The following is a 24673-nucleotide window of genomic DNA, read 5'->3' on the forward strand; positions in this document are numbered from 1 at the left end:
CAATAGGTTTCTTGTCACTGGGAGATGTGACCACCTCGCAGACAGGACTTAGTGTATTGGGCTGGGGTGGGGGCACTTGCTAGCGCCACCAGACTGCTTTGAAGGGCACAATTGGTTCCCTCTTCGGATACTCCAGTTTGAATCAATTCAGGGAGCCTTTGGATCCTGCTCTGGTACGAAACTGGACAAAGGACATTGGAGTATTCTCCCCTCTGTCCAGCCGCTCCTCTGGGAGGGACCCCTGAGTCGTCCTAACCCCTTTCCTAGGGTATTAAAGGGCTTACCTGTGGGTGGGTCCTCAGATTCGTCGTGGGACAAGACTCAAGCCTGAAACCACAACACTCTTCAACCATCTGTATACGTGGACTTCGCCTGGAACCGAGACTGCATCAAGGAAGACTCCTGCTGCTTCTGGTCTCGCTGTTCTGCGAGTCTTCGTCTGTGTCTGGGCTTCTTCGGGGATCTGCACCAGACCTGTGGTCATCAAGGACACCCAAAGTAATCTCCCTTAGTGTGAAGGAGTCACTCCCCTGCACCTGCAGGCACCGCAGCAGAGCTGACCAGTCTGCTGCTCCTAACGTCCCATGGATTTAGAAAGGTTCAGCAACACAGGTGGCAGTTCGGCAAGTCCCTCGAGGCCTGACCTGTCCTTTCTGCAATTTTGAGGCCAGTATCCCTCGTCGGAACTAAACCCCTGTGCACCATGTCAACTTGCTGTTTCCAAAGCTTGTTGGCTCTACACTCCAGAGATCTTCTGACTACAAGAAGCTACAGCCTCTAGCATCTCTTCCTGCCAAGTACAGCATCCTCGCTGCACTGTGCGCCTTCCTTATTGGTGAGCTGTCGGGGTCCTCTTGCGACTCCTGCGTCTTTGGCCTTTGTGTCCTCTTGAGGGTTTTCTTCTGCTCCAGTGGACTCCCCTGCTTGCTCTGGCCTACTTTGACTCCCCTGCTTGTGGTGAGTGCCGTGGACCTTGCTGGTCCCAACGTTGCTCCTTCTTCACTTTCAACGTCTGTTGCAGCTGCCAATGCTTGTTGGTGCTCCCGCCGGACACCGATCTCCTGGTTCTCGACTTCCTACGTGGGACTGCTCGTGCAAGGCTGCCCGCCTTCCTCAGCATCACCTGTTCCCTTCAGCTGCAGCGACAAGGTCACAGTCAACTCACCTGAACCATCAGCCATCGGTGGGCATTGCTCTTACGTGCCTCCTGGTCACCTCCGACTGGCATAGACAGTGTCCCCTCTGCTTACAGGTTTTTCACTTTAAGAATCCATCCTTGAATTCAATCCGACTCTGGCACAGTTTTCTCCAGCGGCATCTTTTCTGAAGTCCTCCATTGTGGTCACAGCAGTTTCCGACGTTATTTCACACCTATGCACCCGGCTTCCCTGCTGTAGGTATCCTGGTTTCTGGGATACTCACAGGTGGGGTCACTCTCCAACCTTATGTCTTCCACAGGGTTTCTTCAAGGTCCACTGGGAAGGGTCCTTCTTCTTAAAAACTGCATCTGCAACTTCCCCATTGACTTCTAATGGACAGAGACCGATTCCGCTTGAGCTAAAGAACGATGATGGATTCAACTCAGATGTGTGACGGGGGTGAGTGTCTGAAAAGTTTCAGCGCTCCATCCATCATCTCCTTGTGTTTGATTTGTTTGCTCTAAGTTGGCAGGGTATGCCTAGACGTGGGTCTCTTGCTCACTTTGCCACTGAATTCAAGCTAGCTTGGCTGATGAGAGGTATTACCCCATAACTGGTCCCAGGATGCATGTTTCCGGTCAGGAGAAGAACTGGCTTGGCAGTTCGGGCTGGACTGTTCCCATGAGGCTCAGGGTCAAGACTGATTTGCACGTAGCTGGGTCTGTACTGGGGTTTCAGAACTCCGTTCATCATCTCCTTGTGCTTGCTCTACTCTGCACACAGCCTCTGTGGAATTCCTCGGTACTTAACTCGGGTGGTTTCCCAGCTCCTCTGATTCTCCTGGTCATAGTCCCAACTTTGGTCGCAGTTCGCATTCCATTTTTTTAGTGTATGTTTTTGTTTCCCCCTGGAGACCACTGTATTTTGTGCTTACTTACCTTTTGCAATTGAAGTATCATTGTGTATTTGTGTTTATAGCTCCGGGTAGGAGATATACCAATGTGTTAGTGAGTGTTGTGTAATATCAAGACATATTTGTATAAATACACTGTGTGGTTCTTTTCCGTTTAACCCACACATCATGATTGGTACCGGTAAAACAAGCTGCTTAGCACTCCTTCTGGACTAAGCCTAGAGTCTGCTCTCCACAGCTACCACTTAGAGAGCTTTCTGTGGTTGTCTTAAACCACTAAAATCACCACAAGGGTTGCTTGGATTAGTGCAGGGTGCTACACTTAAATAAATGTGTACCATATACTAAGCCAGCCTCCTACACCCACTTTAAAAGTGAAAGATCTGTAATCATCGCTGGCAAAAGGAAGACTTCAAGGTGTGGAACTCTTTTGTGTATCTATAATTCACAGGAACACCTTTTAACAGTAAGTATTGCACATCCTTTGAACTCAGTGTTTTCTCTGACGTGTGTTATTTCTTATCACTGTCGGTCTCCCAAACTTTTTCCAGCAGGCGACACGTAATCCTGGATCATAAAGCGTACAGTTCTTCTCCGCCTCCTAATCCATACGCGAGTGAATCACAAGGATTTCTAAACATTCTGGGCCTGTTTCACAAAAGGCCTCTGCACTCATAGCAGAGGCCCTGCAGTCGTGGGGGAGTCTCTGCACTCGTGGCAGAGACCCCGCAGTCGTGGGGGAGTCTGTGCACTCGTGGCAGAGGCCCCGCAGTCGTGGGGGAGTCTCTGCACTCGTGGCAGAGGCCTGCAGTCGTGGGGGAGTCACTGCACTCATGGCAGAGGCCTGCAGTCGTGGGGGAGTCTCTGCAATCGTGGTGGAGGCCGCACAGTCGTGGGGGAGCCTCTGCACTCCTTATGGAGGCCCGCAGTCGTGGGGGAGTCTCTGCACTCGTGGTGGAGGCCGCACAGTCGTGGGGCATCTCTGCACTTGTGGCGGAGACCCACAGTCGTGGGGGAGTCTTTGCACTTTTGGTGGAGGCCCCACAATCATGGGGAGTCTCTGCACTCGTGGCAGAGGCCCTGCAGTCATGGGGGAGTCACTGCACTCATGGCAGAGGCCTGCAGTCGTGGGGGAGTCTCTGCAATCGTGGTGGAGGCCGCACAGTCGTGGGGGAGCCTCTGCACTCCTTATGGAGGCCCGCAGTCGTGGGGGAGTCTCTGCACTCGTGGTGGAGGCCGCACAGTCGTGGGGCATCTCTGCACTTGTGGCGGAGACCCACAGTCGTGGGGGAGTCTTTGCACATTTGGTGGAGGCCCCACAATCATGGGGAGTCTCTGCAGTCATGGTTGCAGCCCACAGTCGTGGGGGAGTCTCTGCACTCGTGGTGGAGGCCCCACCGTCGTGGGGAGTCTTTGCACTCGTGGTGGAGGCACCACAGTCATGGGGGAGTCTCTGCACTCATGGCAGAGGCCTCAATGTCGTGGGGGATTCTCTGCCCTCGTGGACGAGGCCCCACCGTTGTGGGGGAGTCTCTGCCCTCGTGGCAGAGGCCCCACCGTTGTGGGGGAGTCTCTGTCCTCGTGGCAGAGGCCCCACCATTGTGGGGGAGTCTTTGCACTTGTGGCGGATGCCATGCAGTCATGGGGGAGTGTCTGCACTTCTGGTGGAGGCCCCACAATCCTGGGGAGTCGGCACACTCAGGGTGAAAACTCTCATTGCGGAGATTCTGCCCGAAGTGCATGAGACTACCCCACGACTGTGCTGCCCCCTCCACAAGTGTAGATATTCCCCATGACTGCGGGGCCTCTGCCATGAGTGCAGAGACTCCCCCATGACTGCGGGGCCTCTGCCATGAGTGTAAAGACTCCCCCACGACAGCAGGGCCTCTGCCACAAGTGCAGAGACTCCCCAATAACTACAGGGCCTCCACCATGAGTGCGGAGACTCCCCCACGACTGCGGGCCCCCACCACAAGTTTAGAGACTCCCCATGACTATGGGGCCTCTGCAACGAGTTTAGAGACTCCCCCATGACTGTGGGCCGCTGCCCCAAATGCAGAGATTTCCCCACAACTGCTGGGCCGCCTGCCCGAGTGCAGAGGCCCTTTGTGAATCAGGCCCTAAGTGATTGGACACTAGTGTGTTCAGTGCTTCTTAACACCTTCTCTAAATAAACAGAGGTATCATTAGAATCTGTTTCCAGGGCGAAGGAGATTTTCTACAAAAGGAAGCACAAGTAAAATGCCACGACTGGGCACTCAAAACAAAACTCAAAACAGGAACTTAAATCCTTAAGTGTAAGTCCATAGACAAAGGTCCATTAAATAGCAACTGTAGAGGAATTGATCCAAATTTCTTTAATGTTCTTTGTGTTGTGATTTACTCAGCATAGAGCAACCAGCCGACACGTGTTTCGTCAGGGTGTTAATTGACCACTGACTCTTCAGGGCTGAGCTGGTGTGAGCAAAAAGGAGTGATCAAGACACCGGTGATAATTCCAACCCGGTGTGCTCCAAATGACGGGTGAGTAATAGCTACAGGTAAGAGAAGAGTTCTCTGTACTGGGAAGTACCAGACGGTGTATTCGAGGTGCCAGTGATAATTCAGACCCGGCACATCTCGCATTGAGTGTAGAGATGTCTGAAAATGCAGGTGTTGGCATTATCACCGGTGTCTCGATCACTCCTTTTTGCTCACACCAGCTCAGCTCTGAAGAGTCAGTGGTGGCAAGGATTTAAGTTCCTGTTTTGACTTTTGTTTTGAGTGCCCAGGACTTTGTTGTACTTTAGTGTTGTGGGGCATTCCCACACAGATGTAGGGGTTACAGGGGTCTCCCCTACCTGGTTAGCACCACATCCACCTTTAGAGTTGTTTAACTCACACATACACACACGCAGATCTAGCTGAGCGCCACCTTCTCCTAGTATGAAAACCCTCTCTTGTGTCTATAAAATGCCACGACTAGCCTATGTGACATTAAACAAAGCTGTGAGATCCACACACGGGGTGATCCACTGTACGGAATATCAGTAACACAAAGTGTGGGATCTAATCGAGGGTGCACAGAGGATAGGCTGTTCATGTCTCACTGGCTCTGTCCCTGCAACTCTTCAGCCTCCTGGTTTGAGCTTGTAAAATATGTTCTGAAGAAAGTGTTAATGCCTGTATTTTGCCACCTTTACATGTCACGGTCTCTCTGTATTTTGCCAGTGTCTCGGAGCAGTCCTTTTCACCTGTCACTTCTTTTGATTTCTTTGGCCTTCAAGGAAGAGAAGTTTGTATTTTGATTTTTACATCAGGTATTGAACTGTGACTGTCTGCTTACTCCCATGTTGTATCCTACATCATCCATGTCTCCTCCCTTCCACCCCATTACTGTATTTATTGAGTCTGATGTGTTTGAGCACACACCTAGCTCCCATTTCACGCATTGACACTCACAGCGGTCTCCAAGATGGCGGGGTGCAGGGCGGTGAGGGCACGGATGTGCATCAAGGTCCGGCTCTTGGGATAGGCTGGACGAAGCTTCTGTATTACCCCAGGGAGCTTCAAGGTGCATGAGGCCGGCTTATAGCTAAGGGAGGACCTAAGGTTTTGAAAAATGAAGAAATCCAAGAAAGTTTCAGTATTAAACAGAAGTTCTGTGACTATATCAGTAGTACTGTGGAGAAGCACTGAACGCGTCTTCCCTTCAAATAGTAAACTAGCAGTTTTGAGCAGAGTAATTGATAAACAGCACAGGGAAACTTGGTCAAGACTTTTGAGAGAGGATTTAAAATTCTTATTTTTAATAGAGCAAGAGGAAGTAAAATTCTTATTTTTAATAGAGCACGAGGAAGTGAAATTCTTACTTTTGATAGAGCAAGAGTAAGTAGAATTCTTATTTTTGATAGAGCAAGAGGAAGTAAAATTCTTATTTTTAATCGAGGAAGAGAAATTCTTACTTTTGATAGAGCAAGAGTAAGTAGATTCTTTTTTTTAATAGAGCAAGAGGAAGTAAAAGTCTTATTTTTAATAGAGCACGAGGAAGTGAAATTCTTACTTTTGATAGAGCAAGAGTAAGTAGATTCTTATTTTTGATAGAGCAAGAGGAAGTAAAATTCTTATTTTTAATAGAGGAAGAGAAATTCTTACTTTTGATAGAGCAAGAGTAAGTAGATTCTTATTTTTAATAGAGCAAGAGGAAGTAGAATTCTTATTTTTGATAGAGCAAGAGGAAGTACAATTCTTATTTTTGATAGAGCAAGAGGAAGTAAAATTCTTATTTTTAATAGAGGAAGAGAAATTCTTACTTTTGATAGAGCAAGAGTAAGTAGATTCTTATTTTTGATAGAGCAAGAGTAAGTAGAATTCTTATTTTTGATAGAGCAAGAGGAAGTAAAATTCTTATTTTTAATAGAGGAAGAGAAATTCTTACTTTTGATAGAGCAAGAGTAAGTAGATTCTTATTTTTAATAGAGCAAGAGGAAGTAAATTCTTATTTTTAATAGAGGAAGAGAAATTCTTACTTTTGATAGAGCAAGAGTAAGTAGATTCTTATTTTTAATAGAGCACGAGGAAGTGAAATTCTTACTTTTGATAGAGTAAGTAGAATTATTATTTTTGATAGAGCAAGAGGAAGTAAAATTCTTATTTTTAATAGAGGAAGAGAAATTCTTACTTTTGATAGAGCAAGAGTAAGTAGATTCTTATTTTTGATAGAGCAAGAGTAAGTAGAATTCTTATTTTTGATAGAGCAAGAGGAAGTAAAATTCTTATTTTTAATAGAGGAAGAGAAATTCTTACTTTTGATAGAGCAAGAGTAAGTAGATTCTTATTTTTAATAGAGCAAGAGGAAGTAAAAGTCTTATTTTTAATAGAGCACGAGGAAGTGAAATTCTTACTTTTGATAGAGCAAGAGTAAGTAGATTCTTATTTTTGATAGAGCAAGAGGAAGTAAAATTCTTATTTTTAATAGAGGAAGAGAAATTCTTACTTTTGATAGAGCAAGAGTAAGTAGATTCTTATTTTTGATAGAGCAAGAGTAAGTAGAATTCTCATTTTTGATAGAACGAGAGGAAGTACAATTCTTATTTTTAATAGAGCAAGAGGAAGTGAAATTCTTACTTTTGATAGAGCAAGAGTAAGTAGAATTCTTATTTTCGATAGAGCAAGAGGAAGTGAAATTCTTATTTTTGATAGAGCAAGAGGAAGTAAAATTCTTATTTTTAATAGAGGAAGAGAAATTCTTACTTTTGATAGAGCAAGAGTAAGTAGATTCTTATTTTTGATAGAGCAAGAGTAAGTAGAATTCTTATTTTTGATAGAGCAAGAGTAAGTAGAATTCTTATTTTTGATAGAGCGAGAGGAAGTACAATTCTTATTTTTAATAGAGCACGAGGAAGTGAAATTCTTACTTTTGATAGAGCAAGAGTAAGTAGAATTCTTATTTTTGATAGAGCAAGAGGAAGTAAAATTCTTATTTTTAATAGAGGAAGAGAAATTCTTACTTTTGATAGAGCAAGAGTAAGTAGATTCTTATTTTTGATAGAGCAAGAGTAAGTAGAATTCTTATTTTTGATAGAGCAAGAGGAAGTAAAATTCTTATTTTTAATAGAGGAAGAGAAATTCTTACTTTTGATAGAGCAAGAGTAAGTAGATTCTTATTTTTAATAGAGCAAGAGGAAGTAAAAGTCTTATTTTTAATAGAGCACGAGGAAGTGAAATTCTTACTTTTGATAGAGCAAGAGTAAGTAGATTCTTATTTTTGATAGAGCAAGAGGAAGTAAAATTCTTATTTTTAATAGAGGAAGAGAAATTCTTACTTTTGATAGAGCAAGAGTAAGTAGATTCTTATTGTTGATAGAGCAAGAGTAAGTAGAATTCTTATTTTTGATAGAACGAGAGGAAGTACAATTCTTATTTTTAATAGAGCAAGAGGAAGTGAAATTCTTAATTTTGATAGAGCAAAAGTAAGTTGAATTCTTATTTTTGATAGAGCAAGAGGAAGTGAAGTTCTTATTTTTGGTAACGCAAGAGTAAGTAGAATTCTTATTTTTGATAGAGCGAGAGGAAGTACAATTCTTATTTTTAATAGAGCAAGAGGAAGTGAAATTCTTACTTTTGATAGAGCAAGAGTAAGTAGAATTCTTATTTTCGATTGAGCAAGAGGAAGTAGAATTCTTATTTTTGATAGAGCAAGAGGAAGTAAAATTCTTATTTTTAATAGAGGAAGAGAAATTCTTACTTTTGATAGAGCAAGAGTAAGTAGATTCTTATTTTTAATAGAGCAAGAGGAAGTACATTCTTATTTTTAATAGAGGAAGAGAAATTCTTACTTTTGATAGAGCAAGAGTAAGTAGATTCTTATTTTTAATAGAGCACGAGGAAGTGAAATTCTTACTTTTGATAGAGCAAGAGTAAGTAGAATTCTTATTTTTGATAGAGCAAGAGGAAGTAAAATTCTTATTTTTAATAGAGGAAGAGAAATTCTTACTTTTGATAGAGCAAGAGTAAGTAGATTCTTATTTTTGATAGAGCAAGAGTAAGTAGATTCTTATTTTTAATAGAGCAAGAGGAAGTAAAAGTCTTATTTTTAATAGAGCAAGAGGAAGTGAAATTCTTACTTTTGATAGAGCAAGAGTAAGTAGAATTCTTATTTTCGATAGAGCAAGAGGAAGTGAAATTCTTATTTTTGATAGAGCAAGAGGAAGTAAAATTCTTATTTTTAATAGAGGAAGAGAAATTCTTACTTTTGATAGAGCAAGAGTAAGTAGATTCTTATTTTTGATAGAGCAAGAGTAAGTAGAATTCTTATTTTTGATAGAGCAAGAGTAAGTAGAATTCTTATTTTTAATAGAGCAAGAGGAAGTAAAAGTCTTATTTTTAATAGAGCACGAGGAAGTGAAATTCTTATTTTTGATAGAGCAAGAGTAAGTAGATTCTTATTTTTGATAGAGCAAGAGGAAGTAAAATTCTTATTTTTAATAGAGGAAGAGAAATTCTTACTTTTGATAGAGCAAGAGTAAGTAGGTTCTTATTTTTAATAGAGCAAGAGGAAGTAAAAGTCTTATTTTTAATAGAGCACGAGGAAGTGAAATTCTTACTTTTGATAGAGCAAGAGTAAGTAGATTCTTATTTTTGATAGAGCAAGAGGAAGTAAAATTCTTATTTTTAATAGAGGAAGAGAAATTCTTACTTTTGATAGAGCAAGAGTAAGTAGATTCTTATTTTTGATAGAGCAAGAGTAAGTAGAATTCTCATTTTTGATAGAACGAGAGGAAGTACAATTCTTATTTTTAATAGAGCACGAGGAAGTGAAATTCTTATTTTTGATAGAGCAAGAGTAAGTAGATTCTTATTTTTGATAGAGCAAGAGGAAGTAAAATTCTTATTTTTAATAGAGGAAGAGAAATTCTTACTTTTGATAGAGCAAGAGTAAGTAGATTCTTATTTTTAATAGAGCAAGAGGAAGTAGAATTCTTATTTTTGATAGAGCGAGAGGAAGTACAATTCTTATTTTTAATAGAGCACGAGGAAGTGAAATTCTTACTTTTGATAGAGCAAGAGTAAGTAGAATTCTTATTTTTGATAGAGCAAGAGGAAGTAAAATTCTTATTTTTAATAGAGGAAGAGAAATTCTTACTTTTGATAGAGCAAGAGTAAGTAGATTCTTATTTTTGATAGAGCAAGAGTAAGTAGAATTCTTATTTTTGATAGAGCAAGAGGAAGTAAAATTCTTATTTTTAATAGAGGAAGAGAAATTCTTACTTTTGATAGAGCAAGAGTAAGTAGATTCTTATTTTTAATAGAGCAAGAGGAAGTAAAAGTCTTATTTTTAATAGAGCACGAGGAAGTGAAATTCTTACTTTTGATAGAGCAAGAGTAAGTAGATTCTTATTTTTGATAGAGCAAGAGGAAGTAAAATTCTTATTTTTAATAGAGGAAGAGAAATTCTTACTTTTGATAGAGCAAGAATAAGTAGATTCTTATTTTTGATAGAGCAAGAGTAAGTAGAATTCTTATTTTTGATAGAACGAGAGGAAGTACAATTCTTATTTTTAATAGAGCAAGAGGAAGTGAAATTCTTAATTTTGATAGAGCAAAAGTAAGTTGAATTCTTATTTTTGATAGAGCAAGAGGAAGTGAAGTTCTTATTTTTGGTAACGCAAGAGTAAGTAGAATTCTTATTTTTGATAGAGCGAGAGGAAGTACAATTCTTATTTTTAATAGAGCAAGAGGAAGTGAAATTCTTACTTTTGATAGAGCAAGAGTAAGTAGAATTCTTATTTTCGATAGAGCAAGAGGAAGTAGAGTTCTTATTTTCGATAGAGCAAGAGGAAGTGAAATTCTGATTTTTGATAGAGCAAGAGGAAGTGAAATTCTTAATTTTGATAGAGCAAAAGTAAGTAGAATTCATATTTTTGATAGAGCAAGAGGAAGTGAACTTGTAAATAATCATACTTGTTTAGCTATTGATGTAAAAATTGTACAAGTTGTTTTGATTCCAAAAGTCGTCGATCAAAAGATCGGAAGCAGGCCACCTCAACATTGGGATGAGGTTTGGCTGAAAGAGGAGTCTATTGGAAGGCTGTTTGTCAGAAGAATGTCATTTTTAAATGATGAAGTATTCTAACCGTTTAGATAGGAATGCGCGGCCCTGTAACTTGTAAAAGGGGCTTCTGCAGGAAGTCTCTTATCATTTGTGGAAGTTGCTTCATTAGAAAGAATCTTCTAAGGTGTGGAAGGTGAGTTGGTGGGACGTGACTTGTGATTTGTGAAATGTGCTTCACTAGGAAGAAATCCTATAATTTTGAAAGGTGACTTGGTGTGAGGAGTCCTGTAATTCGGTGGGAAGTGTCCTGTGATTGATGCAAGATCTTTAGTAGGTTGAGTTTTGTGATTTTGTGGAAGGAGCTTCAATAGAATATTTTAATTTGGTAAATGTAACTCATAATTTGTGGTTGGTGCTTTAATCAGGGATGTGTAGTAAATTGTCAGAGGTGCTTTGCCGCAAAGGTAGACTCCATGAAATGCAGCCGGGGCATTGGTTAGCTTTATACCGTAAATTTGAGTAGGTACTTTTAGTAGCAATAAGGATTTTATCATGTAAGGAATTCTGGTAGGATCGTGAGATACAAAACACAGATTTCTGAGTAGAAAATCGGGACGCAAAGGATCAAATATAGGGATCAGATTGGCACATATTTTTCTAATGCTCATCACTGTTCGCCACTCCTTGTCCTTCCTACCCACCACAATCCACCCTTACATGTTGTGCAAGGAGAAGAAAGAATATTATCTAGTAACGGGATTGTTCTGTGTCTGCTTCTGCAGTAATATTTTACATTTAGTTGCCATTTTTCTCTTGTTAAGATTTATTAAACTAGTGATTAGAGTTTCAAGACCCTTCCATCTTGCAGTTCACAGCTCACCTAGGTGGGAAGACTGTTTTATGATTAGTGCATCTTCTGCAGCTATGTGTGTGGACCCTGAAGATCACAGGTGCAAACGCCACTGGTGTAACTGTCATTTTCATCTGTCTCAGAACAATCAGAGGAAAGCTATTCATTTCAGTAACTGTTACCAGTTGATTCCTATTACTTTGACGTGGTTACTAGAGTACATCTACATACAGACACTGCACTCTGTACTGTCTGTTTATCACCAGTGGGAAATATTTACTGAGCCTTCGGGTTTGTTGAGAATGTGGGAGCGTTTCTCCTAAATGCATAAGTAGCCTCTTCCTCACTGACATGCTTACAGCAGGAGTCCCAAGCCCTAATAGAAGGTGTCCTTGTCTGAATCTGTCTGTTGCTTTGCGTTCCTGTGCGAGGGCAGAAGACGATGGTAGGAAGCGGATTAGCTGCTCATGTGGAGCCACGCGATCCAAGCTATGCTGGAGTCTGCGGTGCTTCTGTGATCTCCTCTTGCAGGAATTGATCATTTTGAGGGACTTTCGAAGGCAGAACATCTTTGCGGGCTGATTGGTTGTCTGTGCAGACTAGGGATGCGACTCAAGCTGCCCTGGATCCTAGGTCTATGCCGCGGCCTGTATTCTCTGGAATTGGTCTTTTTCAGGGCCTCTTACGTGTGAGAAAGCTGAGCAGACTGCTGATTGGTTGGCTATGTGGAGGGGTATGTAACCTAATCTGTGGACACTGCTCTGAGCCCACTTAACTGAGAGGGGTCTTTTTGAGGACATTAAATTATGGTAAACATAACTGGTTAGTTGCTTGTGCTGCCAGAAACATAAGTCTGGGAAACATAATAGCACAATGTTGTTGGTATTAGGTTCCAAACGTGATTGGATGAACAGCAACCACCTAAAACTCAATCCAGACAAGACCGAACTCATCATGATAGGCGGCACACAGTATCCTTGGAGTTCCCATTTCTGGCCACCTGAGTTGTGCTCCCCCCACCATTCCATCACCATTGGCCAAGAGCCTCAGGGTGATAATTAATAGCGATCTGACCATGAAAACCCAAATCGGGTCAGTTACCTCGACCTGCGTCTTCCAGCTGAGAAAAACAAAGAAGATTAGTAGACTCCGCACCAGGGAGGCATTGATAGAGGCTGTTCTAGCCCTGGTCATATCACACTTGGATTATGCCAACTTGTTGTATTTTGGCATCCCATTATACCTTATTAAAAGACTGCAATTGGTACAGAATCAGGCAGCAAGATTGGTTTATCAACAGCATAGATGGCAGCCTGTCTCCCCCATTATGAGAGAATTGCACTGGCTTCCCATCCCTCAACGATCGGCATTTAAATTCGGCTGCATCATTTTTAAGGCTTTGCATGGCACAAGCCCGAAATTTATCTTCAGCCTCGTCCAAAGGCATGTACCCACTCGTAACATGCACTCATCCCACATGAATCTGTTGACCATACCCTCTTACAAATTGAAACGTCAAGGTGACAGTAGGTCGCTGTGTTGGCACTGAGATTTTGGAACTCCCTTCCAGCCGATATCAGAACTTGTACAGATCTATTGAGATTTAGAAAGCTCCTCAAAACATGGCTATTTATCCAAGCATATGTCTGAACTTGGGCACACAATTAACTGAAAGGGCTTCAGCAGTTCCTATGACCCAAAGGACACAACTCTCCACAATACATACCCAAGAAAGGAGCACCAACACTAAAAATACTAAAAAGTCTATAGCCTTAGTTGGGAGGATTTGTAAAGCACGACAACGCACCTCAGTGCGAACAACGCTTTGCAGCGAACAAAGTGCCTCAGCACTACAACGCACCTCAGTGCGAACAACTCTTTGCAGCGAACAAAGTGCCTCAGCACTAAATCACATATATCCAACGCACACCTCCTCAACTAGGCTGGGGTATAAGAATCAGAATTTCGCTCCTTGCTGGGAGCCGGTTTCCCTATCGTATCGACAATTACCCATCCTTCCGTAAGCACTTGGTAAAAAAGGGGCCCGCCCTTCCTCCACAAGGAACACAAACAAATAATCATATGCTCTGGAGTTTCTTTATTACACAATGATGGAATGACAAAAGAAAGAAATTACTAATATGTCACGATAAGCCTTCTTCATAATAACACCTAAGCAATTGCTAAATGCAAAAAGTAAAACATATAGAACGTATATGGATATTAATGCATGGAACCTGAAAATAGGAGAAGATAGTTAGATAAGAACAGTTAGAATATCAGAGTTACCTCACCAAGTTTCTACACATTCTGTTTCCACTTCCCCAGAGGGGAGTCCGTCTCCCCAGCCTAATCAGGATTCTCTGCTCCACTGTCACAACTGCACGTCTGCAATGTGATGGACTACCAGAGATCAGAGCTCAGACACCTCCTTTAGTACAAATGAAAACGTAGGACGAAGCTCCTGTGAGCCCCGCGCCCTCTTTCTCATCAGATTCTGTGCCAGTCTGCGCCAAGGCCACAGCTTCGGCTGATCAGACCTCTGTTATGATTTCGGGCAGGGCAAGTACATTCCTCCAACAAGAACCGGTCCCTTCTAGTTTAAGAAGGGTGAACAACAAGTGGAAAGGAAAACATGCCTTCTCACCCAGAGAGGCTCAGAAAATGGCGACAGCTCAGAAAATGAAGTCGCTCAAGCATAGACCTCTATTCCTGCAAAAGAGCAAAATTAGTATGCAAGAAGGCATAAGATCATGCCAAAGCCAATAGGGAAGCCCTGCCATTAAGCAAGATAAAGTCAGAAACAGAAAGAGACATAATCAAACCCTACTTTGTAGCTTCAGGCCGACACATCACTATGTTATGTGATGATATGAATTGCAAAGCAAGCTGACATGAGAGCATGTCAAAGGCAGTAGTCAGCACTGCCAGAGAACAAGGTAAAGTCAGAAAGAGGCCTACATATCACTATATTAGGCTAAAATATGCTAAATAAGCCTGAGATGGTGGTGGGCGACGGTCATTACCAAGCTATTTATCATAAAAATAGCACATTCATTACAGAATGAGAGCTGTGCAAGAATGGGACTGGTATGTTACTGGCTGCTTGTGCTAACGTGGTTATTCAGGTCATGGTGGTGTAACTAGTAGTTGCTGGACCCATCGAAGGCGCAGGGCGGACCCGGTAGAAGTCATAGGGAAGAGCATAGAGAATGGCATGGTCTGGTGAAGCGGGCCATAGTCTGGATCTCCAGCAGTTATAGGTGCAGCTGTCACTGCATCAGCCACAGTCCACGTCAGTTCTCAGAAGCACAACTGTAGAACTGAAAAAACTTATTTTGTAGCGAAATACCAAATAAAAATTGTTCTGGCTCAAAAAAATAATTGTGTAGTTCTGGATCATTGTTGAGGCCAGCTTCTATGCTCCTAAGTCTAGTTATCCCGTTTCTGTTTCCTTTTCATGTAGATGGGTCAATCTGTTCTAGTGCCTGGAATTTGGGGATGCGTTCTTAACATGGTATCATTTAAAGTGCATGTTGGTGGGTGGGTGTGAGTTAAAGATTCCTCTTTCGATAGTATTCTTGTCTTATGATCAGCAATTTCCTGAATGTCAGTGTGGGATTCAAATATTTGTTAGCTGTATTGCCAGATTGCAGAATATAGATTAAAGCTTCTCCTACAGAATATGAACATTTTTGGAAAATGTACTTGTGAGTGTGTCCATACTAATAGGTGCTAATGTTTTTTTTATTCTTGAAGTTTCTTTGTATGGAGAAGCTGTTTTTAAGTCAATTGTTACAAATGTCTTGTAGTAAATTTGAGGTTATTAGTCTTATAGTTTCTTGTCTTAACCCCCTCAAGTAAGTCTAAGCCTTTTGTCTGAAGAACTCCTGACACAATACATCAGATTTGTGGATACTCTTGTTTAGGGATATTCTGAAACTGGTGGATCAGATGGCCCCTTTTGTTTGCAAGTAGGATTGATTTTGACTGCTGTCTGACTCTGGATCATTTGTGATTGTAGTAATATCTCTATGATACAGACATTAAAATCCGGACGTTTATACAGTTTGTGCTCATGTTGTGTCTTATGTGCAGTTTGTGTTACGAAATATAGAGAATTGCTGTAGTATGTGTGGATCCCCATGCCAAATGTTGTCTATTTCCGTGCCCCAGAATATACCATGTGGTAGGATACTGAGCCTTTGTCATCTCAGTTCCATTTTCTTTCAAGAAAGCCCATCATGGGTATAGCATAGAAGGTGACAAAGTTTGCCCCCATGGCTGTTCCTCTGGTTCATTTATAGAGGGAGCTATTAAATGAATGTGAAGAATGTATTTTCAAGATAGATTCTGCATCCGGTCCAGAATCAGATTTATCCTAATGCTACTGAAGAAGGCCAACGATAATCTGGACAGCCTGGCTAACTATCACAAGATGGTACCTGGACAAAATCCATGTGGCAACTGTCACCATCCAGTTACACTATAAAATTAAGACCACTGCTCTCTGGCATAGGAACTATTTCTCATCCTTAGTATTTACCCCAGTATATTTGTACCTTCATTGCCCTCATATGTTTAACCTAACCCACCTATAATTCTGACCCAGTTGTTTTTTATGTTTAATTTTTTTTTTTAAGAAAGTGACCTGAAGTGGTCCCAAAACAACATTTGTTATGTATACATGTGAGACGGTAAAAGGAATGTTAAATATGTGCAGGTTTGTAGAACAAAAAAGACTTGTCATCAGATAGGTGTCCTACGTAAACAAGGGGTTATTTCTGAGCATTGGAAGGTTTGTCTGGGGCGGCAGCTCAGATTGAATGCAGTCAAGCACAGCCTCGTACCCTTGCAGCTCGATAATCCACAGGAGCAGGTGGCAGGTGAGGTCCGTCCGGCTAACAGGAGAGGTTATCCTGCTGAGGCTAATATCTCAAGATCATAGTTTGAGGGTTAACGTCTTGAGATTATCTCCTCCAGGTTCTCTTTAGGTTATTATTTTTAGGTTCCTGTGGTGGGATCTGCACCTAAGACAAAGCAAAGTAGAGACCAACTGGAATGTTTTGGTGCGTGTAGAAAGAAGAACAGGTGACTGGAAATTGATTTTCTAATAATTCTAAAGACATGACTCTTGATGCTGCACCTGAAGAATTGTAGTTTATGCACATGGCCGGGGTCTTTAAATGGCGTCAGGTATTACATGAAGGAGTTTGTGCCGAGATCAGGATATAAAAGGGAATCAATCACATGACGTTTTACCAGTCAGTAGAACTGAAACTGTACATTACTGTCCATTCCAACCTCTAAAACCTAAAATCAATGAAAAAATCCAAAATAGTAAAGGATTTCAGGAGTGCATGGGATAGACACCGGGAAATGTAGGTAAAGAAACGTCACAAGGTTTTTTATTACATCTGCCACACTATAGAAGGGACACTCCAGCATTAGAACACATAAGATCAGTCTGTCTCGAGGTTGCAAGTACAAGACAAGCTTTTCAGACTTTCAGATTCTGTTTCTATGAATTTAAAATATTCTCTCACTTGAAGTCAGGCAGATGTTGAGCTGTGTGGCATGAGATGGGCTGTAGGTCGTGCTACCTCCCATGATGTCCTTGCTCTCATGCTATCTCTCTCTCTCTGTGTTTTTGTTTTTTTACACAGCCCAGATGAGGACTCCTGCCAGAAGTTTGTGCCCTTTGTTGGGGTGAGTGAACCAAAGTTTTCAATTTGAATGTTCTTCTTTTGCCCCTCGAAAACAATCTGTAAAACCGTGGGAATATACATACATGTGACTGTAATCATTTGTTTCCTTGCCCATGCCCTCCCCAAAAGAGCAGTCTTCCCTTTATCTCTTCTTCTCAGTCAGCAAAATGTTTATAATAAGCAATTGTTTACACAGGTCTTATAGTCCTGTGGTAGTTCCCAAACCCTCTAAGCCAGGTAACCAGTTATGACTTCCTTTCTTATAAAGGGGAGTAAATCCAAAATGAAATCATTATTTCATTATATCAATATTAACATTAAAAGCAGCATTAGACATAAAATATATCCACCTTTTTTGTCATGAAGAAAACACTTCTAGTACTTGTCCCAGATAATGACCATCTTAAAGAACAATTCTAATAGCCCACTCTGGTGGAGTTCAAGCTCCGACAGGTCGACCCTCCAGTCTTAGTCCGTATTTATCGTTTGTAAATCCAAACTTATGCATGAAGCTTGTATGTAAGCAATGAGAGGGAAAACTCTTACTTTGTAATCCAAAACTAAATTCAAAGTGAGACTTTTGTGGCTTAATGGTATACTGGAGCGAAACCCAAGGATATATTGGATAAGAAGCCAGCGTGTATTTCGCATCGTACTGCCAATTCCTCAGGGCCCTCAAAGATCTTATGGGCAAAAGAACCTTGTTACACCAGACTCACCAGCGTAATCGCACTATACACTTATATAGTAACACCAGTGATATATATCCCATGGTTACAGATAGATACGCATTACATAAATAAACATATATATTCTATACATACTGGTGGCAGACAACCTAAACTTCAGCATTACATCCACCAGGCGGCCACATCTCTAATCCTTGGAATCAAGTCAGCAGTGTTCTTAGAGATCAGATAGGATAATTGATTGGTAAATATATTTCAGTTCACAAAGTCTTACATAAAAACAATAATATTAATTTTAACCATAAAATCTCCTTGACATAGAAATCCGACATATTTGTGGATGCAAAGAGTATGATGGTAAATGATGGTAATAGACAAACATTATCCCCCTAATCTTTATAATGTCATTCATCTATTACAATGTCCATTTATATGCCCTGACCTTACCTGTCCAGTTTACACTCTCATGTTACTCACATTCATATTGAAGTATTTCCTCCCACTCCTTACCTCAGGGCTCAAGCCTGTGCGCCTTAGTCGCATTCATGTTGCAGTTCGAGACTCACATCACATTGTTGATGAACCTCCACATATTCCCTACGGTGGAGACCCAACAGCACCCTAGGGTCTGGAAAGTGTTGAAAACTCAGAACCAAACCAGACAGTTGAAAGCTGCCAGTCAGTTTATTCTGTTTTTTGTATTCCAGTCACACCAGCCTATGTGAACGCTCACAGATGTCTGTCTCAAGATTCCAATAGAATATCATTCAAATCTGCAACACACAGTCAGAGTTAAAGATTAATTATCTTCACCATTCCTTGATGCTGCCTACAGTCCTAAGTGCCGATAATGAGGTCGTCGATCTGTATACATACACTGTAATGATGCCAATTGGGTGTTCTTGTTTATGTTGTGTAAACTGAAAAATAAAGTTTAAACAAAAAAAAATGATCATCACCATTATGTTTGCATACCTTAAAAAGCAAGCTAATCACAATACCTAATCCCTGCAGGCAAACAGGCAATGCTCTGGAAGGTGGGAGTTGTAAGAGTCAGGAGGATCAGGATCACAAGCTCGCAATTTCCAAATTCACATATCCGCCCTCGCACAAATTGTGCGTGTAGCGACGTCACACTCTGATATAGCGGGATGGTACTTAAGGGGAATACTGGGTGTATCCGAGGTTTTGACAATTTGAAAGAAGTGGTGTTTGTTGTTGTATGTGAGCCAGAAAGACACATTAGAAGGCAAAAGGAAATTGGGAGATGTGAATTTGGAAATCGGATGCTTGTAATCCTAATCCCGTTGTCTCTCACACCTTGTATCTCTACATCTAACATGTTTGCCCCTTAATCTATGTTTTTATTGAATGCATGTTATCCAATTGGATTCTTCTGTGTGTATGTTTCCATAGGTAATATCTGCTTCACGTATTATTACCTACTATACTTGTTCTAATTTATTTTATAAATGCTGATGACATCACATGTATTTCTGCCTAGTTTTATTAATCGTCTGGTTCTGTAATCTCTTTTACCGATATAGCACAGCCCCAATTTATCAAAATGTGATGCAGCGCAACACGGGAAAACATTTTACTGCGCTGCATCAAATGGAGAGTGTACAAATTCCCATATCTATCAAGATACGGCGCATTCCCGGTCTGTCCTTGCGCTGGTGGCTACCTTGAACCAACCCAGGCACCCTGGCACCATGATGCAAGGGTGCCTGCATTACAGGCAGGTTTGCTTTTGTGCCGGAAGCCACACCTTCCTGCACAAAAACAATCACTAGAGAGAATTCAGCACACATTGAAAGAAAAAGAAAGTAACTAGGAGAAATAAAGATATTTCTCCTCTGTGCGCCTCTATTGGAAAGGCGTACATGTTTGATGCATTACCAGGTCTTCCAGTCGCGAGAATCCATGGGTGGGTGCATGGAAACACCCACGCTAAACCCATGTAACGTCTTTCCAGCACAGAGTGATGCAATTCAGCGATTTGCGCTGTCTTGCGTTACTCCATACTTGCCAAGCAACGCAGCGCCACACAAAGTGTTGTTGCTCAAATAGGGATTTACCTTGAAAAAGCAAAAGACTAGAGGAATTTGGCAAAACAGGATCAGTTGGTTTATTTGAAGACTTCAGCCGGGAGCACAGTTACAGAAGTGGGTCTGAGGACTGTCTCAAAGTACAATCAATATGAACAGTGTTTTATACATTTCTTTTGGTATCATAAATTACTTCCGTAGATCCTTTTTGGTAAAAGAATGCAGGTCTTGTCTGTGGAGTCATGAATAAGGCCTCTCATAACAGCTCCAACTCAGTCGAAGAGCTAAGTCTTGAGGTCCTTCCTGAAGGCGTGCAGGTTTGGGGAGTGTCTGATGCTGATTGGGAGCTTGTTCCAGGTGATGGCTGCGATGTAGGAGAACGCCCTTCCTCCTGCTCTGCTTCTGCGAATGCGGGGATCTCTGCTAGGGCGAGATCAGAGGATCGGAGATTCCTTTTGGGTTCGTGGAAGCAGACTCTTTCGTTGAGGTATTTGGGACGGATGTTGTGGAGGGATTTGTAGGTGTGGGTAAGACGTTTGAAGGTTATTCTCTTATCTACGGGGAGCCAGTGTAGGTTGTGGAGGTGTTGCGTCATGTGTTCGTGCCGAGTAGTCCCGAGCACGAGTCTGGCCGCGGCATTCTGGATGATTTGGAGCTTGTGTAGGAGGGACTTGTTGATGCCGGCGTAGAGGGCGTTTCCGTTGTCCAGTCTGCTGGTTATGAGTGCGTGGGTGACGGTTTTTCTGTGCTCGGGTGGGATCCATTTGAAGGTCTTTCGGAGGATATGGAGGCAGTTGTAGTTGGTGGAGGCAACGGCATTGATCTGGTGGGTCATGGTGAGTGAGGAATCAATGTTGATGCTGAGGTTCCTCGCCTGGTCTGTCGGGGTGGGAGGGCTCCCGAGGGCGGAGGGCCACCATGTGTCATCCCAGGCAGAGGTGAGGGTCCTAGGATGAGGACCTCTGTTTTCTCTGTGTTGAGCTTCAGGCAGCTGTCCTTCATCCATGCCGCGATGTCCTTCATTCCTTCCTGGAAGCTGATCCTGGTGTCTTCGGGGTCCTTCGTGAGGGAGAGGATAAGCTGGGTGTCGTCGGCGTAAGATACTATGTTGCGTCCGTGCTGTCTGACAATGGCGTCATCATCCCAGGCCCGGGACAGAACGCCTCCAGATCTCAGAGATGGCTACTTGTTGAGCTGACACGCCCTCAGTGGAAACCTGCTAATTAATATGTTTTAATTGGATAAACCACAGCAAAGGCAAGATCTTGAAGTAGCTGCACAGGCGTTCTGCCAACACAACAACCGTACATACCTTTAATGTGCAATTTGTATATTTACAGCTTTGTTTGAAGGTTCCTAAAAATGTACAGTATTCTTTTTTGTTTTTATCCTTCAGAATCTGTAAGCCTCAAAGTTCCCGTAGCCTTCATGAGCTGATTTTAATAGTATTCAGAAACATGCAAATGTCTTTGGTTGTCTCTAGGACTCTGGAGAATGGTTTACAGGAAGAACATTTGGTTTCCCTGAAGGTGTTTCTGTTGCCCATTGGAGACACCATCATTTTTTACATGTAAAGTCGAACTAAAACTGAAACTAAGTTTAAGAGTGGCCTTGCTGTCTTCCCTCAAAAGGACAGAAGTGGAAAGATATAGAAGTTTACAGTAAATTACAAATGGTGCAACTGTGAAGCTCTCAGTGTGCAGGCAGTTAAACATGAGGTAATTTTTCTACTTTATGAAAAGAACATTCCTTCAACACTCTGCTCTGCTTTGTTGAAACTCACTCAACTGCTATATCTTTTATTTGAATTTTCTTATTCAGTTTTTGTTGACCTTTCTCCTTTCCCACTGATTCTCTCGTCCCTATCTATCACTCCAGGTGTTTTGGGAAAGTGTTCCTCCTGCAATGAAATAGTGTAAAAAAAATGCCCTTGCACTGATTGTCTCCTGGTCTCGGACACTAACACTGTGTCCTGTGTCTCAGGAAGGGTGATGTTGGAGGCCAAGGGACGGGGGGTCGTTTTGTCCATGCTGAAAACTCTAAAGATTTGCATCCTTTACTCTGAATCAAGATAAAATACCAAGACCAGGGTCTGGAGCGTCATTCCCCTTATCTTGAAGCTTGCTCTGATGAATTCTGATGTCTCTTGAAGTCCCTCTGGTACCACTGCCATAAATCCTGACTGTTGTTGAGTTGTTTGGACTCATTGAGATGTCTTCATCAAGAGCTTCACAGCAAGAACCTCTTGCTGTGAGTGTTGTTGTTTTTGTGATTACAGTTTAGTGTTCAGGCTTTGACGATTGGGATTTTGAAAACCCCAGAAAATCTCCAAGACCTTCAGATGATGCTGAGATGCCCCTGTGGATTTTGCATATTCTTCCCACCAACACTCCTCATGGACAGCAGCAGTCAGTTCTTCCTGAGGCCGAAGGCCAGACCTCTGGGGCGCTCACGGTCCAGAAGAAGAAGAAGAAACTCATACAGCACCCGTATCCCAAGAGAGGAGAGACGCTTTTACAATCTGTCAGCGTCTAAAAGTGCAAACTGAGGATCCGATTGATAGTCTCCATCATCTACAGAGTACTTTTCTTGAGAGATTTCTGCAATTGATGACAAATGTAATGAATAGAACCACAAATATCATCATCTTTTATACTAATGGGCCAGGTGCAGATGTACGTTATTTCTAAACTTTGCAGCCCTGTACACTACTGCATTCACTGATCTTTTGTAACATAAATTAGAGGTTTGAGCCAAGACAATGAATCAGTTCCAGATTATGGCCCACTCTTCCTTCAGAATGTCTCGCGAGTGGGCTCTGTTGTGGGAGCAGGGCTCAGAAAGAAAGAAGATGCAGCTTCTTTGCTGTTCTAACAGTCAGACCCACAACGAGCACGGCTGACTAGAGACAAGCGTGTGAGACCAAGAAACCTGTGGGCTGACAAGAGACAAGCATGCGAGACCAAGAAACCTGTGGGCTGATGAGACAAGCGTGTGAGACCAAGAAACCTGTGGGCTGACAAGAGACAAGCGTGTGAGACCAAGAAACCTGTGGGCTGACAAGAGACAAGCACGTGAGACCAAGAAGCCTGTGGACTGATGAGACAAGCGTGTGAGACCAAGAAACCTGTGGGCTGACAAGAGACAAGCGTGTGAGACCAAGAAACCTGTGGACTGACAAGAGACAAGCATGTGAGACCAAGAAGCCTGTGGGCTGACAAGAGACAAGCATGTGAGACCAAGAATCCTGTGGGCTGATGAGACAAGCGTGTGAGACCAAGAAACCTGTGGGCTGACAAGAGACAAGCATGTGAGACCAAGAAACCTGTGGGCTGATGAGACAAGCGTGTGAGACCAAGAAGCCCGTGGGCTGACAAGAGACAAGCATGTGAGACCAAGAAACCTGTGGGCTGACAAGAGACAAGCGTGTGAGACCAAGAAGCCTGTGGGCTGACAAGAGACACGCGTGTGAGAACAAGAAACCTGTGGGCTGAAGAGACAAGCGTGTGAGACCAAGAAACCTGTGGGCTGACAAGAGACAAGCATGTGAGACCAAGAAACCTGTGGGCTGATGAGACAAGCGTGTGAGACCAAGAAGCCTGTGGGCTGATAAGAGACAAGCATGTGAGACCAAGAAGCCTGCCAGTTTCTTTGCTGTTCTAACAGTCAGACCTACAACGAGCACGGCTGACTAGAGACAAGCGTGTGAGACCAAAAAACCTGTGGGCTAACAAGAGACAAGCACGTGAGACCAAGAAACCTGTGGGCTGATGAGACAAGCGTGTGAGACCAAGAAACCTGTGGGCTGACAAGAGACAAGCGTGTGAGACCAAGAAACCTGTGGGCTGATGAGACAAGCGTGTGAGACCAAGAAACCTGTGGGCTGACAAGAGACAAGCATGTGAGACCAAGAAACCTGTGGGCTGAAGAGACAAGCGTGTGAGACCAAGAAACCTGTGGGCTGACAAGAGACAAGCATGTGAGACCAAGAAGCCTGTGGGCTGATGAGACAAGCGTGTGAGACCAAGAAACCTGTGGGCTGACAAGAGACAAGCGTGTGTGACCAAGAAACCTGTGGACTGACAAGAGACAAGCATGTGAGACCAAGAAGCCTGTGGGCTGACAAGAGACAAGCATGTGAGACCAAGAAGCCCGTGGGCTGATAAGAGACAAGCAGGTGAGACCAAGAAACCTGTGGGCTGACAAGAGACAAGCGTGTGAGACCAAGAAGCCTGTGGGCTGACAAGAGACAAGCGTGTGAGACCAAGAAGCCCGTGGGCTGACAAGAGACTCGCGTGTGAGACCAAGAAACCTGTGGGCTGAAGAGACAAGCGCGTGAGACCAAGAAACCTGTGGGCTGACAAGAGACAAGCATGTGAGACCAAGTCAAGTCAAGTCAGAGAATTTATATAGCGCACTACATACCCAGAGGGTCTCAAGGCGCTAAGGAGGGGGGGGGGATTACTTGTCAAATATCCACGTTTTAAGTTGTTTTCTAAAAGCTAGGTGGTTCTGGGTAAGGCGAAGGTGAGTGGGGAGTGAGTTCCAAGTTTTAGCAGCCAGGTAAGAGAAGGATCTGCCTCCCATGGTGGTCTTGTTGATGCGAGGTACAGTGGTGAGGGCTTGGCTGGAGGAACGTAGTTGGCGGGAGGGGGTGTAGAAGGACAGTCTTGAGTTGAGGCATTCTGGTCCAATGTCGTAGAGTGATTTGTGTGCGTGGGTTAGCAGTCGGAAAGTGATTCTCTTATTGACGGGTAGCCAGTGGAGGTCTTTCAGGTGACCAGAGATGT

The 24673-nt window shown here is 42.8% G+C and overlaps 1 protein-coding gene across 1 annotated transcript in view; it reads left to right on the forward strand.

Moving 5' to 3' along the window:
- The window catches only part of LOC147706698 (phosphofurin acidic cluster sorting protein 2-like), an 825692-nt gene that overhangs the window by 718494 nt on the left and 82525 nt on the right, over positions 1 to 24673 (forward strand). The window contains exon 19 of the mRNA XM_086925834.1: positions 17102 to 17144. Coding sequence (XP_086781960.1) covers positions 17102 to 17144 — 43 coding nt within the window. The remainder of the gene's footprint in view (positions 1 to 17101; positions 17145 to 24673) is intronic.

Source organism: Lissotriton vulgaris, chromosome 6, assembly GCF_964263255.1.
Source record: "Lissotriton vulgaris chromosome 6, aLisVul1.2, whole genome shotgun sequence".
NCBI classification, from domain to species: Eukaryota; Metazoa; Chordata; class Amphibia; order Caudata; family Salamandridae; genus Lissotriton; species Lissotriton vulgaris.